General features: G+C 38.8%; 1 protein-coding gene across 3 annotated transcripts in view; it reads right to left on the bottom strand.

Annotated features, from left to right (window-relative positions):
* Positions 1–2,747: 2,747 nt before the first annotated feature.
* Positions 2,748–18,403, bottom strand: part of RAD23B (RAD23 homolog B, nucleotide excision repair protein) — a 45,774-nt gene continuing 30,118 nt past the window's right edge. For all 3 annotated transcript variants that reach the window (XM_074854987.1, XM_074854988.1, XM_074854989.1), the window contains 6 exons: positions 16,494–16,549; positions 12,854–12,981; positions 8,117–8,240; positions 6,886–7,013; positions 6,331–6,507; positions 2,748–4,464 (listed from right to left, as the gene is read on the bottom strand). In XM_074854987.1, coding sequence (XP_074711088.1) covers positions 4,351–4,464; positions 6,331–6,507; positions 6,886–7,013; positions 8,117–8,240; positions 12,854–12,981; positions 16,494–16,549 — 727 coding nt within the window. In that variant the 3' untranslated portion in view covers positions 2,748–4,350. The remainder of the gene's footprint in view (positions 4,465–6,330; positions 6,508–6,885; positions 7,014–8,116; positions 8,241–12,853; positions 12,982–16,493; positions 16,550–18,403) is intronic.

Below are 18,403 nucleotides of genomic sequence, written 5' to 3'. Positions count from 1 at the left end.
TACTACTATTTTTCCAGACTATTAGTATTACTGAAGACTATGCATGTGTCTTTATTAATTTCATTGCAGTCTGGACAGGAAATATCTTCATAAGATGTGCTGTGACTAGAACCGGAGTTAAATTCTGTATTATTAATATTTATTTTTCTTGCCTAGCCAATAAGTATTTCTCACCATCAGTATGGAGGAAAGAAGTTGAGTGCTAACAAGAACCAAAAAGGTTAATGTCCTTTTTTTCCTTGCAGGTCATATATTCAATGAGGAAATATATAAATACAGCACTGGCATCTGACAATTAGAAGTCAGCAACATCAGCTACAGCCTGCAGATGTGAATTCCAACCATCAGATGGAGTAACTCTACTTTTCTGGATAGTTTAGTGAAGTCACAAAATTTTATAATTTGTGGCTTCATAACCTATAGTATAGTTTTGTTGTAAGGGGTCCTAGACAAGACAAGCATTATGATCACGAGTAAATGTAGAATGAGACTCCCAAGAAAATTCTCGGAAGTTTCAAAAGGGGGAATTGTTGAAAGACAGTTACTAATTTAATCAGCATGGACAGTTTGTGCCATTTAAGCAAAACAACCGTATCTTGGAAGGTACTTAAGAAAACTCCTCAGAACTAGATGAGTAATCAAGGACTGTAACAAACAGAACCAAGAACCAAGGCCATACCACATAAGGAAGTAGTCAAAGGTTCAGACAAAGCGCAAGAAAAGTTCCTCTTCTAAAAGACCACTAATTACTGCCAAAGACCCCCATCGAAGCGCCTCGGAGACCCAAGCCGAATGCATAATGACTACGTAGATATGATAACTAGTTCCTCAAATTGAATGCATATGCATATAACAGAGTGATGTAAGCTTTGGCTGAGGCAACATACAGTGGACATGTTAGGTGGAACGATTCCCTCATGTCTCTGACCGACTAAAGTAATGCCTGCTCATTAATATGAAGCCCAGCATTAAGGAGTTTTATTTCCTGATTTCGGTGACAATTTCAGAACAATGTTTTTCAAAAGACAGTGTGTTGAACACTTTGTTGGCATCCCAAACCAGGCAACGAATAACTAAAAATGTTACTGACAAAGATGTTCTCTCTTCACCTTGTTTCCATTGAATTATACATATTTTCAAGTGCAGAAATTCTATGTCAGTTTTGTGCACAGAGCTGGGCTTGAAAGAAATCAGCACAGAAAATTAAACATGAACATGCATGCCTCCAAATCTCTGTAAAACCAATTGAAATATCCAATGAAACCACCAGCAGCAGGTCTGCTTACATTATTTGAGAAGTTAAGCTTTGTCTCCCAGTTTCATTCATTCATGTGTATTTCTGAAGTAAACCTCAACCCGACACTTCAAAATCACAGCCATAGTTTGACTTCATGAATGATTATCTCACATTCCTAAAAAGTTCTTTTAGTGTGGTAAGAATAAAGCATGTAATCAGTTCAATCTCTTGAGTTTTAGCTAGATTAATGAGGCTTCTGGATAAGGTTAATGAACCATAGCATTAAAATGCAGCTGTACAGAGGACATAAGAATAGGCTACTGTAGAATGAATATGACTTCAGATTAATTTTTTTAATCCAAACTAAAAGTGCATCATGAACAGCTTTTCATTAAGTAGATACTTAGAAGTTTTACAACAAAGGTAAGGACCCCAATACCAAAATTTAGGAAGAAATACTTGATTTTCTTAGCTACTGTTCACAAAACCCTGCAGAGTCTGCTCCCCAAATACCTAAGAGATCTGCAGCAAACAAGCTGAAAAGCACTCTATGCAGACATCTGGTAGTACTTGGCAGAAAATGAGGCACAGCACACCTAGGCAACTTAGGCAACTTGTTCAGGTCACACGTACCTTCTCAACACCGTATGAGTTCCATATATTCTTCCCTTTCAGTAGCAACTACAAAGAGACACATGATTCTCCCTGGCAAGTATCCCATTATCGAACAGGTAACAGTTTTTCCTAGCTTATGAGGTCAGACACCTGTCGTTCATCAGAAGTCACAGAAAGACTGTTCCACTGATGAAAAATGAGAACAGAATTACTAGTAAGGCTTCAACCACAGCAGGTATAAACCCCTCAGTCACTCAGCATACAGAGTTACTACTAGCTTTTTTCACAAAGACCAAGCTCAACAGTCTTTAATTCAAATACATTTATATTAAGTAAACATTTCAATCAAAATTGGAGGGGGCAGACAGAAACACCCACAGACATTCTTGCTTTACTCTCCATCCTCCTACAGAAGAAATGGTTATTTCTGATAGCAGTTTGATCAGTACATAAATCTCCCACAAACAAAAACTTTTGTCTTAGGTATTAGCTATATAGTAAAGTACATTCAAGAAGTCACTCTATCAATTTGGCATTTTTCAATTACCAGGCAGCTGGTCCTTTTACAGATAATACAGCCGTTTGCCTGCAGAGTGTTAAATCAAAATCCATCTCTTCCAGTCCATAAGTATATTGGGAATCCTATTTAGCTAAAGGTACTGGCTGACTTGGATATTAACTTCTCTAAAATGAAAGCATTATGAAAAACCTATTTTCTATTGAGCAATATCACACCTCCTACTGATAGATTTGGATTGTGCTACTGATCAGATATTATACACCTATGAAATTTTAAAAGAATAAAATCTGGATAATTAAAATACACAGTATCTGGAAAAACACCACAGATGTCTGAAGATAGAAAGAAAAAGCAAAAGGCTTTAATACACATCACTATTTTGTGCAGATAATTATTTAATAGATTATGGCCAACCAATAAAGAAACAAAACACAAATACAAACATTTCAGTCTTTCTCGCTCTCTTTTCTCAAGACACTTGACTTGTACTTTGAGCTTTAGTAGTAGTTAAGTAGTTAATCCACTGATACACAACCTAAGCAGAAAATAATTTCCTAGTTGTAGCACTAAATCGTTAATATCATTAGTGGTACAACAGCTCACTGCTGTACCACTAATAATATTTTCTTGGTTACTGTAGAGATAAATTTGTAATCTAGGTAACTGGAGTACAACAGTAAAAACTCAAAACATCCCCAGGCTGTATTCAGGAAATGTTGCACATCATAGCTTTAGATTAAATTAGAATTTGTTTTCATTGCTAGCATTGCAGTAACGAGCAAAATTGTCTCTAAAAGTCAATGTATATTAAAAGGAAGGTTGTTACATTTTATGATGACTACACAAAATAATGACAATTAGGTACCAAGGAGTAAGATTTAAAACTCTACAACCAGAGATTATTTTCAACAGAAAGGTATGAGTGAAGATTCTTTTGGGTTGGAATAACTTGATTATTTGATATCTCAAGTTATGAATTTCTCTTCTTCATAAAATGAATAAATCCAAAAAAGTCCTTACTGAACAGAAATAGTTTGATCATTACAATCTACTCAAGAGCAACAGAACACCAATATGTTCAGATGCTTACAGCTATATTGTAAAAGCTGGTTCAACAAAGGTGAAATTTGGTTTGATAATGTCTCATTACAGCAGACAAAAATGAAGCTTTCGTTTTGTTTGCTGGCAGAAAGAATATTGAATTCACAAGACCACTTATAACAAAACCAAACATGCAATCTATTGTTTTTAAAACTTTTACTGCAACGTAACATTGAAGTCAACAGTAATCGAAAAGATGTAAACAGGATAATAATTTTACCTGTATGTATATAGCTTCTCAGATCATTTGAGGGGCATAAAGGAGGGGGTGGTGTTTCTCAATAATTGAGACACTTTTAACTTAAATGGGTTTTCATTTGAAAAAGAAAGACAACATTGTTTTAATCCAAAATTAAAATATGTGCTTCTTGCACCCCTTTAACACATCTTAAAAAGCAAAACAACTACTCATATTTTGGCATTCATGTTTACATTTGCTCAGATCTTTTAGATTTCAAAGCTGCTATCCAGTGTTGCCATGAAATACAGATTGTAGAATCTAGGTAGCACAGGCTACTTCCAATACCAATACTAAGTAGAAAGGAACATGAAGCAGGGCATTACATTACACTTCTGAACTAGTACAGTAAGAGTGAAAACCTAGAAAAAGTTAACCTACAGTTTATAGAAGGAACTAATTATCTGCAGAAGCTGATTTTTGGTTGTATATTATTTTACACTGTGATTTTTCTGCGTCTGCTAATTTAGAGCAGACATACTTGCTGCTTTCTTTGCTTTGTTTCTTATATTCTCCCCCCCCCCCCCCCCATATACCATACACCAAGCATTATGAATATAAGCCCAAATATCCCAGACAATCCAGTGAACAAAGTTAGTGTAATGCACTGGTGTGAGGTGTGAAATAAAAAAATGTCTCTCAATCTTCATCAAAGTTCTGTTGTAGAAGAAAGTTGGCAGCCAAGTTTTCATTCTTCTCACAAGCAAAATACGCCTGTATCACAAGTCCTTCAGGAAATCCTAATGCCTTTAACTGAAGAAAAGAAACACATTTAGAAAGCACATTTTGTATATTAAGATTCTTTGTATGCCTAGTACCTTGAGATGACACTTAAGCAATCACTGCCTTCTTGAAACAAGTATTGCTGCCTAGCTCAATACAGCCTTCAGTGAGCAAGGAATAAGAAGGCATTGCCTCTGTCTTTAGGAAACAGAATTCTCACTTGAAAACGTGATTTGAATGAGTCTCATGAAGCACCATAAAACATGTTACTTTTCTTTCACTGCCACAGTAAGCCACTAAAGCAGACTTGGGTCACAGTAACGTCAGGAAGTAATGGCACATTGCACTGTTGCAGAAAAAGCCCTCAAACAAGTCCATTTTAAACTATTAGTTATACAAAGCTTAGGGTTTTTAATAAAAGTTGCCTGGAACAAAAGCTTCCAGCCTGTGATCACTATTAGGTAGACCAACACATCACATTAAGCCATACTTTCCATTGTTCCAACTGGACCTTCACTTTTAAAAAAAACTGATTACACACTGCAGCCATGAGAAGTAAGTTGAGAGCAATCTGTTTTTCAGAAGTCAAGGAATTAATTAATGTCTGGGACACAACAACAACAACAGGGGATGAGAATACTAGAGAAGAGCTTATTACTGTGCTGAGGGAGAAAGGTTTAGCCTGAACTTAAAAACACGCAGCAAACCAATCTCTGTTTTAGCCAAAGGCAAGTACATACAACCATTAGGTGATTTTCTTAAAATCCTCACAGCACCTGCAAGGCAATTTACATACCGGGCAGATCCAATCTCTGCGAGAAACTATGTCCTATTACCCCTTATCCACCATTCTTACATTTAGATTCATGCTTAAAGAGAACATGAATGTGTTAGCTGTAATACTAAGACACCTAAATTTTGAAGTGCATCTTTCATGGAAAGAGGAAGAAGCATATAGGTCTCTGTTGGGTTTTGGAACAGGTTGTAGGGGTAATGCTCTACTGCATAAATGGTTTTAAAAGGAAATGCAGCAGACTAGAGAGGATGATCTGTGAAGGAGTACACAGACAGTTTTATTAGAGTAATTTTATTAATCATCCATTTCCTTGAGATCTAGGGAATTGACACCTGTATTACAATTGCTCTTTTCTGATAATCCTTACATAACCTTTTGCTTTGCCAGTTGAAAAACAATGTCTTCAATATACAAAAGCACTACCGCAGTATGACACAAATCTCTGCAATTTGCTCTACAAAAAATCTCAGAGGCATTGCCACCTATGCGAATCCATATTAAGTCATGGTTACATACAGTATTTATGAATGCAATATACCTACCCCGCTATGTTTTTATAGGTATGTTGACCTATATTTTTAGAAAGCTGTAATTAACTAATTCTCATTGATAGACAAATAACTGGGTTAAGCAGTGACTTCAACTAATCTACTTAACTATGAGAGCTCTTACTATCCAAGTACTTTGCAAACAGTGCTCATGCAGACATACCTCTGTACCTGAAAACCTAACACAGCACAATCTATAATAGTACTGTATGAGGCTTTTGCAAGAGGAATTACTGCTCAAGTTCCCATTCCTGAGGGAAGCCCATCCAATCATCAATTATTACAGACAGCCTCTGATCACTTAAAAAGCTCTGCATCTTCTCAGTAAGGCAGATTCAAGAGATTTTAGACTCAATTGCTATAAGGCAAGAAGAGATGTGATTTGAAACAAGACTACAACAGCTATGCTATATCACATATCAAGGATCCAAAATGATGCAGAACCACTGAGCATAAATAAGCAAAGTTTAAGTTAAGGCATGTCTTAAGCATGCACTGGAGTCAACATCCTACAGAAACAGCCAAGCAACACTGCAAAGAAGAAAGGCTCACCCTTTCTATAGCTTCTTTTTCCTGAGGTGTTACTTGAATGTAGTTCATATGACCATTTCCAGCTTCTGCTACTCCTCCAGTGCCGGCACCATCATCACTGCCACTTAAACCTTGGCGAGACTCTAGAACTGGCTCATTCAGCATATGAATAAAATGTTCCTGGTGTTGGCTTATTTGCTGTGATGTATGAGAGAATAAAAGAAATAAATATATTGAAAGAAACCATATTTAAGCCTGCCAACAGGCAAGTAAGAATCTTTTTCAGTGAATTGAGTAGTCAAAAGAATATGTAAAAAGTGCATAGAGAAAAATGATTACATCTGACCATAAGAAATACAATTTCATGTTTCAGTTCAATTGCAGTGGCACTTCCCTCTTCCTGATGCCCTTTGCACCTCTTAGAAAGAGAGTCAGACTAATTTCTAATATCACAGAAAATATATTCTGTACAGCAGTAACTGCTGTTAACACACTATCCCAAATAACATCAACATATCCCTTTCTTGTAAAGCTAAATCAAAATTAGCAACATTATTTTGTTGTTTTCAGATTCACCTGCAGTAGTTGAGGGTTCTCCCGTCCAATTTGCTGCAGCAATGCTGGTAACAGAGAAGGATTTTGCTGAATGATTTGTCTCATCTGCTGGAACTGCGGCTGATTTCGTAAAAACTCAAGTGGATGTCCTGAAAACCAATGAGATAACATGCTTTTTAAAAAGTTAGCAAGATTCTTAATGAAATACATATCTACACTGTAACCGTAGATAGAAACAGGACATGAAAGTGGACAATACATCCCTCACTGAAGAACAGAAGAGCTTGCTTCCTTCACACTTACTCTAACTTGAAGCAAGAACTCCATATACTGAGGTTAAACAATGCATTTCCTTTTCACCCAGCCTTCTCTTAAAATCCAACAGCCTTCTGTCCTCGATCTCCAGCACTTTCCTCTTTAGGTCTCATCTCTGAGCAACCTCATTCAGAGACACCTACCCAGCCTACTGTCTTGTCTCTATGCCTACAACAGAGTTCTCTACCTCCTGCAATAGGTCAGTTCTGTCCTTCTCAGGTGAGTCTCACCTTCCCATATATCCTATACTGTTAGGCACTACCTCGAATGCAGCAGTGTCTAAAGTGCTCTGAAATATCCCATTCCTCCCATCCTCTCTTTATGGATGATGTCATATGTGCCTGTCACTACTACCTGTACATTTAATACACAAACAAAGCTTACAACTGGAACACCATCTCTGCCACAGCCTAAGACAGACCTTTCCTACTCCTTGATTATGTTCTTTTCACCCAATTACTTCCCTTTAAGACAGACTTTTCTTCAGCAGGCACCAACCACTCTGTCCATGTACTGCACGGCTAAGTGGGGAGTCCTAGGTCATGGATAAGCCTCGTAGGTGCTACACCTCATGGCCTTATTCAATGTTTCTCCCTTGATATTCCAACTTCCAAGCAGTGAACACATCAGTACAGTCACCGTCAACAGTGCAGTTAGCCACAGCCATAGGAAGCCAGAGTTTAAGTAAGAGAAAACACAGCCCCCTCCACATTTGTGGTCTCAAGTCCAGAATACTGAATCAAAGGAATTATGCAAGTTTGCAGCATTTTTAGAATGCCAGATATATCCACATACAACAAGTCATTTGTTCCAAGGAAGTACCACACTTGGAACTTCAGTGTTACAGATCTTATTCATTTGATGAGTTCGCAAGCACGAGGACCTTAAAATTCACTGTGTCTGTTTATCACATCCTCGCAAATATAGCCTTTCTTACCTGCTAATGAACTAGTAGTCGTCGGTATAGTTGCTACGGCTGCTGCCACTGCTGAAGACTGAGAGGCACCAGTGGTTGCTGCTTGAGGGGGTTCAGCCACAGCCTGATTATCTCCGGGTATACCCTAACGCCATAAAAGTTCACATAATTACCTACAGAATGCTAAAAGATATTTGTTTTACTGCACGCATTATTTAGTTTTCAGAATAAAAGGAGAAAACATTATCACTTTCACTGCAAATACAAAGCAAGATGCTGTGACAGGTATGCATTTACAACTGGAAGAGAATACTGTGAAAAGAGTAACTTATTTTTTGACACAAAAAATGTGGTTTGTATAGTGAAGTAGTAAAGCACGCACTGCATCAGTTTAAAATACATATCATTCCATAAAAAAAGACTTGCTTTGAATCCTGTTCTAAGATATTTGATATGAATAAAAAAGTTAAAACTAAATAGACTGTTACAATATGGTATAGTGTTACGTAAATGAAGTTATATTACAGCAACAGAACTGTAGTAGACAATGTTAACAGTGAGATTATAGATGCCATACATCTGGCAAGAAATAGGAGAGAGAAGAACATGGCTCTTTGGACCGTCCTCCTCAATGCAACAGCATGACAACTGTCCTTTACTATATCTTAAGTGTGAAAAGGCCTTTATGTTATCAAATTTTAGCAGTTAAAAAAAACAGTTAACTTGCATTTTGTTTATTTGCCACATGCAAACAACTTGATATAGGAACTAATTGCTCAGAGGGATGAAATCGACAAATCTAAAAAAGAACTTAAGAGTAAATTAGAATGTGGGTTACACAACCGAGACAGACCTTACTCTATTACCCTTCTCCTGCACAGGAACCCTTCCAGCTTCCCACCCTAACCATGCTTTCCCTACTGCCTCTGAACTCCTGCACCACATCTGTCCTTTCCATCCTTCTCCCTGAAGCCTAGAAAGTTAGGCAGCTTGGCATGGGACAGACACCAAGAAAGATTCCTGTATGACTACAAGCCCTGGTGGTACAGGCAAGGGAAGCTGCCCGACAGGAACCCAAAAGAGGTAGACTCCACAGAACAGTAAACACACAGAGTAACAGTGGGGGGAGCTTTATTAAACCCAATCCCAAAGAGGCACAATCCTCTACCTCACGACACCCAGTTTCCAGGGTATCAGAACATTCTGTTTTTCTCCAGTCTTCCAGCATATTTAATCCAGGTAAGTCTGAGAAGGCAGAAGCACTGGTATAACTGAATGTATTTCACTTGCATCAGATGAAGAAGGCACCCTTCACTTTGGGAACCACAAAACTTAAAGAAAAGGGTGGGTGGAAATAATCACAGAACTTCAGTGTAACCAGACAATTAAGAGGTTTGGCAAACCTACCATAGAAATCACGTTCTTCACATGATACATTCATTGCTGTAGCTGAACAGAAAGGACAAACACACAGCTAATATAAAGGCCACCATCTAGAAAGGGAGAACTGGACAGTGCTCCAGGCAAAGATCTGCCTTACCTGTGAGATAATCAGCACATCAGGGTATAAATCACCTTATCACGAAGTCCACGTTTAAGCCAGTCAGAGAAATAAATGCAAGTTTTTCTCTGTCACACACTTCATTACCATTATATGGTTGGGTCAGCTTGCTACACATCTCTCTCTCCACAGAGGGGGAAGAAAATTCCCTTCCTGAAATACTTCTGAGTTACCTCTCTTACCAGTGCCTTACAGAGCACTGCTGAAATATCTTTTCCCATCAAATCAGTCATTTCTGGGAGTTTAAGTATAATGTAGGAACTTGGGTTAATCTTATGAAATTACTGGTTGATTTCATCTATTCACAGGCATATGTTGTCACTGCAATCTGTGCCCTGATCCAACAGCATATACTTGTTTAAACCTTAAGTTTGCCCTTGAATGGCAGCACTATGGAAACTAGTCTAACTAAATTTACTTAGAGATGATTTGTCATCTTGAACACCATCTTAACTCTCAAATACAATCTTGAAGTATCACTCTCCAAATAACCAAGACTGGGTACAATTGTAATCAGATGAGACTAGTGAGGTGTATGCACCTTGTTCATACAGCTGTTCAACAGAATATAAGTATGATGTCAATTCACGTACAATTAATTTTGAATGCAAACATTGCTTGGACAGCAAAATGGCCATTTTTGCCTCATGGTGGGTTAAACAATTGTTTCCTGTTTAATTGAGCAACAGAGCAGTTTTTAGCTGACATTGCTCTCCACAGGGTAATAATAATCGCATCAGGCCCAGCCCAAGGAATGTTCACATTTAAAACACAATAGTTCCTGTTGGAAGGGACCTACAACAATCATCTAGTCCAACTGCCTGACCACTTCAGGGCTGACCAAAAGTTAAAACATGCTATTAAGGGCATTGTCCAAATGATTCAAACACTGACAGGAATGGGGCACCAACCCCCTCCCCCCTCTCTAGGAAGCCTGCTCCATGTTTGACTACCCTCATGGTAAAGAAATGTTTCCTAAAAATTTCCAGACTAAGAGGCTGCAACCAACAGTCTGGTTGTTGAGGGAAAGACAGGACTCCTTCCTAATTAAGGGTTAGGAAACCCTTGTGTCAAAGAGATCTGAATCTAAATGCCTCCAAAGGTGAGTGTGGGGCATAGAAAAAGAAACAGCATTTTTTGGAAATGAGATCTCCTTTCATGACCACAGCCCAAAGATGGAGGATTACATCTAGATCCTCAGCCATAAAGCTGTAAAAACTGCACAGCTTGTCATGTGAACCATGGGCAGCAAGTGGAATCTTCAGGGCTCATTTACGGAACAGCTACTCTTTAAGCACATACTCTCTTGTCATTATCTTTCCAACACTCTACGGGTACTTTTGGTGTACTGGTTCTTTAAACCAGGACAGAGGTATACACTTACAGCTCTCAACAGCCTAATCCTACCCTGCAGATTATACAACAGATAACACTTATGATAGCTTGGAGGTGGGTAAAGCAGAGGGTCAAAGAACAGTGTCATCAATGGACTGGTGTTAACTAAGAAGCTTTTTTGATGCAGCAGGATGGTAAGGAACATGTTTAGACCCCATCAGATCAAGAACAGTTAGAAAGACCATTTGCAGCAACAGGATTCTTCCAGAAGGAAGTCAAGAAGTCTGCCAGCTAATATGGTCTCTACAAGCAAGACTGTGCCTCCCCACTCCCTTTTCCAGCAGGAAGAAGAGGAAGAACAAAGAAAAGATAGTCTCAGTAAAGGAGAACATGAAACAGAAAGGGACCACCTTATATAACAGAAGGACCCATTTTAAACAGAGGACCTGCTGAAGGAGTAGAAATGAACTGCTCAGACCAGTCAGACTTAGTCGATTTGGCAGACATGTCATGTGTTGAACTCCATCACAGGTATGCTCTGTTTCTATTCAGGACTTCTTGAACAGAAATAAGCTAGAGCATGGAAACACCAGACTGAGTGTACAAGCACTGCACTCTGTACATGACTGGCACAAGCACAGCAAGCCCAACACTTACAGGAGGCACTGGATTTATGGTATATGTAGATACTTAATGAACAACATTTTTAAGGCATGAAAAACAAACATTTGAGATTCCAGACTTCTGCCAAAGAGATGGGAGCCACTGCATTCACCCTTAGGGCAAGATGGTATTTATCACCTTTAGTTGGCCTAATACTAGATGAGAACTAAACTTTTTACATTCATGTACTCACAACATTTGTTGTCTGTTTAAAAGCTGCAGGTTACAAAGTCTTGGTATCATTAATGTAAGTAGCAAGCACACCAGTGACTTGTCCCTACTGAAGAAAAACTTACATTAACAAAAGGAAAGTTTTATAACTGGAGACAGAGAGGTCAATTTTCTTATCAATCTATCAGAAATTCAACCCGCATATATTCTGCAAGGACCGGTTCAAGATATCTGGCTTCAAGATTTTAATAAAAATGGTATGCTAGAGTGAAAACTAAATGCACCGGAAATACTGATTAAGCAACAAGTTCCCAGACAGATTCTCTGGTGGTTACAATTCACCTGTTGGATTAAGGTAAACAATGAGAAGTAATCCAAAGAGCCCCTAAAACAACTCACAAGATTTCCATTAAAGTGAAGCTACTCTTCTGTTTCCTCTCATCCCAATGAAGTTCATTTCACCCTTCAAACTGTATTTACCAAATGAGAAATTGTCTCTTCTCCAAAACACTGCTTTAAATTAAAACACCAGTTAAATTAAGCACACTTCAAAAAACTCTCAAACCTTTGTTTAGAAAGTATATTATTAAGAACACTGTGCACTATTAGTAAAAACAATGAACTGGAACTTAAAAAAAAGCACCTTTGTGACATTATAGATACTAATACAAAAATACAGCTAATGCTATCACTAAGATGTGACACAAAAATCATTCCTTGAGCCAGCTGTTGGCAGTTAAAACTAGCACTGTTACTGGACATACTTTATATACATACCCATACAAATCAACAAAGAATAAAAGCAAAGCAGTGATAGAGGTAGTTTGAGATGACTTCAGTAGTTCCTGTAACAGATTATGACCCTCAAAATCCGTATCTCAGCCTTCCAGATGCTCTGTTTAGAGATGATGTTCCTCTGGGAACATGCATTACTCTCACTGATTGATCATATTCAAGTAAACCATATTCTTTAGTGAGAACAAAATAAAAAGTGAAAGAACAAGGTGTAGGTAAAATAAACTGCTCACCATTAAAAGGTATTCCACTGCTCTGTCAGGATTGTTGAAGCTGGCCCTCAGCGCCGCAATTACTTGCTCTCGTTCATAGCCCATTGACATGATCTCAGTCACCATATTCTCATAGGACTGACCTGTCACTAGAAGTAACATGACCACCATTTTGTGGGATTAAGGCAAAAAAAGTACAAAAAAGTTTCAGCAGGTAAATTTCATTTCTATCCAAATTTGAGTCATTCATTGAAGAGTAAATAGCTCATATTAAACTTGCCATGGTTCTGTTGCGTTACCTCCCAATATATTCTGGTGATTTCCTCATGCATTTGACTGGAATAGCAGAGGGTAAGGAACACAATGCAATCTCCTACTGAAAAAAGTAGCACTTGTGATACTTCTGTACTCCTAATTGAAATAATATTTGCTCTTTATGCTTTCATCTAAGGTCAAGGGCATCCTCACAGCTAATATTCAATACACATCAATCACATCAAACCCCCCACCTCTTATAGCATAAATGGACTAAAACTGGACCACCCCTATAGCCATCAAGACAAAAGGGTACACACACTATATATGGAGCAATTTAAGGACAACTGATCACTAGACTAATGGTACCATAAGGAAAATTATTATCTTCTCTCATAATCCAATTTCCCTTCCTTAAAAGGAGACAGTAGGTTTAACAATTCAAAAAAACCCCAACTATTCTGTTATAAATTGTAATTGAGCAACATCTTAAAGGTTATCTTCTTCCCACAGAAAAAAAAAATCCAAACCCAGCCAGTAAAATACCATCTCCTTCCTTGGATAAAGGTATTCCTGATCCCAGTGGAACCCTGCTACTGACTCTGTAACACTAACAAGGCAGGAGAGTTAAATCATAAACAGTCATCATAAAAAACCACAGATTAAAAAAAAGTAGAGGAAACAAATACTCCTGGAGCTACTCTGTTAAGACAAGTAAGTCAGTTAAAAGAACCAAAGAAAATACCAAGTTTTACTCCCTCAGGGAGAAGGTGTTTAACTCAAGTCAACATTAACACAACCACATTGCTTGATTTTTAAAGAATGCTTCTAAGTAATCAGTGGATATATGACTGAGGGCATCATACTCAAGAACAACTAATACAACAGCTCTAGCCCAAGGATACCTGTGCATTATCCATAGATATATATAATGGATTTACAACCCTTGACTCATTTGAGTATTTATTGTTTGGACTTCAAAATAATAGCACTAACCTGAGTTTAAGGAACGGTAAGATCATGTCTTCATATACAACTACCAGATCCACCATTTTACATCTACCTTCCTTTTTTCAAAGCCATAAAAAAAAAAAAAATCATCACATAAACTTTGCTCCAACGATACATATTTCTGTACATATCTTCAGAGAAGCAAAAAAGCCAACAATTGTCCCAACACATTGATTCTGCCAAACTTACTGCTCATGGTCTTTCTTACAAAGCACTAGTTTACCCTTACTATTGCTAACAAACTAATCAAGGTAAACAGCAGGCAGAACACCTTTTGATCTAATTAGTTACTACTTAAACATTTCTGTAGTGCTCTTTCAATATAAGCTTGGTAGAGGCTAGAACAGCATGAGAGATTTTGTACAGAAAAGAAAGATGCAAGAAGGTTGACTTTGTCTGGACAGACTGGTACATAAGCTGTAATTAAAAGCCAAGGCAGGAAACAGCATTACTGCAAATTTAGGCACACATATTCCATATACAGTCTACTTACACAAGTTGTGCAAAAGTAAGACCAAGAATAATAATTCAGGAATTGCACACCAGCAATGTCATGATACAGAGTCAGGCCTATCTCTAAATAGAGCTACTGGGAATGTACGAGGTCAGTGCTTAACTGATTCTGCTCTTCGCTTTTATCTTTCAAGTAATATTTTAAAGCTGGATTAACCTTCAAATCCAGTTCATCACACTCCCCACAACAATTCTCATCCCATGCCCTAAAGAAAGCTCAGGCTGCTCCGGTGAAAGATATGGTCGCACAGGAACTGCAAAACATGCAGATCTTTGTTGTAGCACACAAAACCACATCGGTTTTCAGTCAGCATATCTAACTGAAAACAAAAACAAATCAGTAGAAACCAATCCCTGTTTTTAAAGTGAAGTCAATTATCTTCTGGCTAATTGAGAAGCCACAGGAAGAACATGCCTAGGATCCTACTTAGGATGTAAAAGCATACCACATGAATTTGTGACAGCAAATTCCTTTTAAAACAGCTTCTAAACAAAAAGAACCACAGAGATCATGCTTGATGCCTTTGAAAATTTTTCAGCATATAACCCTTGCAGTATGCTTACCCAGATAGTACACTCGATGCCTGTTATTTCCAAACATAGGACTTGTGGACTTACTATATCAAACACCAATCAAAGAACTTTCTTATAAAATGGATAGTGAGGTGATGCTCTCCTGCTACATTGAAATAAGATTTTTTTTTTTTCAATTCTGAACATAATTGAATCAAGACCACCATCTTAATTAACATGTTGGTCATTACCGTTAACATTGAGTATCTGTGATGACTACATCTGGGCCACTAATGTATAATGAATGGTTAATGAAGCCTGCAGCACCTTTGGCAGCAGTAGTCACTTAAAAAATTTAACAGAACTCAACTGGTTGTCTCCTACAGCACCTTTCAGCTCTTTCAGCTCATACGTTTCTTCAGCCTAAAACAGTATGGCGTAACATAAAGGCTAAGCTGCAGTTAGCCAGACTAAGCCTGGTGACTACCACCAATACACATAAAACATTACCACTGCTCCTACATCACCTTGGGCTGCTTAATCTCAACACCTGGCTCCCATAAATCCACACACCTCTCGACAAAAATGTAAGTGAAACTCTCCAATTAATTTGACTTTTTGTACCAACTTGCAGTCTAATGTTTACAGAGGTAAGCCAAAATAAAAAAACCCACCTCTCCCTTACTTCTGTGCCTTAATTTGCTACATTCTAAAAAAGGAGTAAAACCCCTCCAAAAAATTTAAATAGGAGTAAGGAGTTGTGGGTTTGCCTTGTAATTTCCTAGCTACCAGAATCAGCATAAATGAGGAGCAGAACTTCCTACTGTTTTTACCCTGGTTATTCCACTGAGAAACAAAGACATTTAACTGTCAAAAGAAAAGTGAATTGACTATAAGTATACAGAGGCATTCATTCCTCAACCCAGATAGCAGCAGATTTGGTGAATTTATCTAATCTAAAAGTGTCAAAAGACAGTACTGTCAAAGCTGGAACACAGGAGTACTACAGGCAGCCATTTTATCAGGCCTGCAGACTGGGAAGCAAAGGTGAAAAGAAAAGCATATACATAGCTACGTCCAGCCACTTCAAACTGAACAGTCAGAAAAGAAATTAAGGCAAATGGGGGGAAAAAACCAGGAATGATAAGGATCTTCCTTTTACACAGTAAAAATATATGAAGTGAAATATTCTTCAGTAAAGAAGTTCTTGATGCTGGTTCTAAGATACCAACTTCAGGACTTAGAGAAGAGTACTTTGATTATAACTTTAACAATGACAGATACAGAAGAGAATGTCAACATCTGCTAATCCGTCATTTGTTTCTGCTGCATCAAAATAATGTCTACATTAAAAAAACACTCCACTTACCAAGTGCACTTATAGCATCCTCAAAAAGATTTGATCGAGATGTATCACCTGTTGTACTGTAAGATGAAGACAAGTGCAATGGTAATTACAAAACTTTGGAAATTTTCCTGTTTTTAAAAAAAAGCAGCAGCAGCTCTAACTCTAATAGCCCCTTTTGTTTCTAAAAAACCAACAGAGCTTTCCAAAGAGCTCATTTAGTCTTATAGTGAGACCAGATTTCACCACCTTACAATGCTACCAGTTTTAACACAAGGCCAACCTTCCCCCCTACCCCCCAATAGTTTGGCTCTTGCCCATCTGCTCAGGGATTAGCCATCTGCTTGCTTGAATGCTTTAAAGGGTGGGAGAACAAGGTGGATTTTCAAGAGCACACAGCAGTCTCACTAACTGCTTCCCCAGTCACTGGTTTGATCTCAATGAGGACTCAAGAAGGTCAGTGGCAAGCACTTATTAAAATCCCTGTATTCCTGGGAAAGCAGGATACTAACTGCTAACATTTGCAATGACTTCATCTCAAATTATCAAAGCTGTTAAATTACAGGATTAAAGGCTCACCTCCATGAACACCACACAGGCACACCACCAGGCAGAGGAGCACCAGTTAACTCAGCCAGAGCCAAGGATGCCCCTTTCCTGGCTCCTCCCAGGGCTGCAACTTAAAGCATTGGGCCTCCTGGTCTCAGGGTGACACCCCTCATGGGTCAATGGGAGAGGGTCTCCAGGTCTCCTTACACATCAAGGGCATTTCTGCCAACAGGGTGGTGTGACTCACCATGGGGTGCCAGGAAAAGCATTTGGGGATTGTGCAAGACTAATTATGGGATATCTAGGGGAAGAACCAAGGGCAGGGAAAAGGAAGCATCAAGGCACGCCACAGATGAAAAGCATGGGTAGAGAACAAAAAGAGAAGAAAAAGGGCCAGTCATGTAAACAGCACCTGCCTGGCCATGCCCTGCACCTGATCACCAGTCTACCCTGTCTTCTAATTAAATTCCATTTCCAACTATTTTTCATGCTAGGGCGGGAGGGCCTCTATTCTACATTCATGTGTGTGTACAGAAGTCTAAGGGCCCAAAACTGGACAGGGAAACATGAGTCACAGGGATCCACACGTCTGTGGAGCCAGCAGTGGCAGAGACCAGACACTGTGGAAGCTGCAGTGCCAGCAACTGGAGAAGGGGCCACAGGGGTGCATGTACCTGGGGTGTCGCCAACTGAAGAGACTAGAAGTGCATGCATATTCTGTGTGGATGCATATGCTGGCGTGTGTGTAATCACCAGCAAGCATCAAAGCTTTACTACCGTGAGCAGGGTAAAGACACTTAAAGCTGGGTATTGAATGGCTTCAAGACAGACTCAGCTGCTGGAGATACCAGAGGGTCTGAGAGAAAAGCTGCTGGAAACACTGTCACATCTTGGGGTCAGCTACTAGTAAGATCATAGGTTCATCATCATAAGATCATAAGTTCATGTGTCCATGTATGAGACAAGATACTAGGTTCAGTGCATGTCCACAGCCAGTTCCTGGATGGATCCTCTGCATGTGCACATATGAGTATGTGTGCAAAGGGAATCTGAGTATCAGCAACTGGAGCAGGGTTGCAGGGCTCAGGCAGTCACATACCTAGGTACCAAAAACTTAAAAGACAGAGATCTAGGAGCCAGCTATTGGAGTAGACTGTCTAAGGACAGCTACCAGAGAAATCTGATTGTTCATTTGTATGTTTGTACATATGTATTTTGCACTAGTGGGCTTTGCCTTGAGTAGCCAGAGGGGAACAGGATGTGACTGCTGGTGTCATATGGTTGCTTGAGTGCTCTTTCTTCCTGCCTGTGTTGACCTATGCAGCCAGCCTTATATATAGGTATATACATACTGCGTGCACGTACTGGGAATACATGTTCCATCT

This window comes from Strix uralensis, chromosome Z, assembly GCF_047716275.1.
Source record: "Strix uralensis isolate ZFMK-TIS-50842 chromosome Z, bStrUra1, whole genome shotgun sequence".
NCBI lineage: Eukaryota > Metazoa > Chordata > Aves > Strigiformes > Strigidae > Strix > Strix uralensis.
This window is presented reverse-complemented; position numbering and strand designations above follow the sequence as displayed.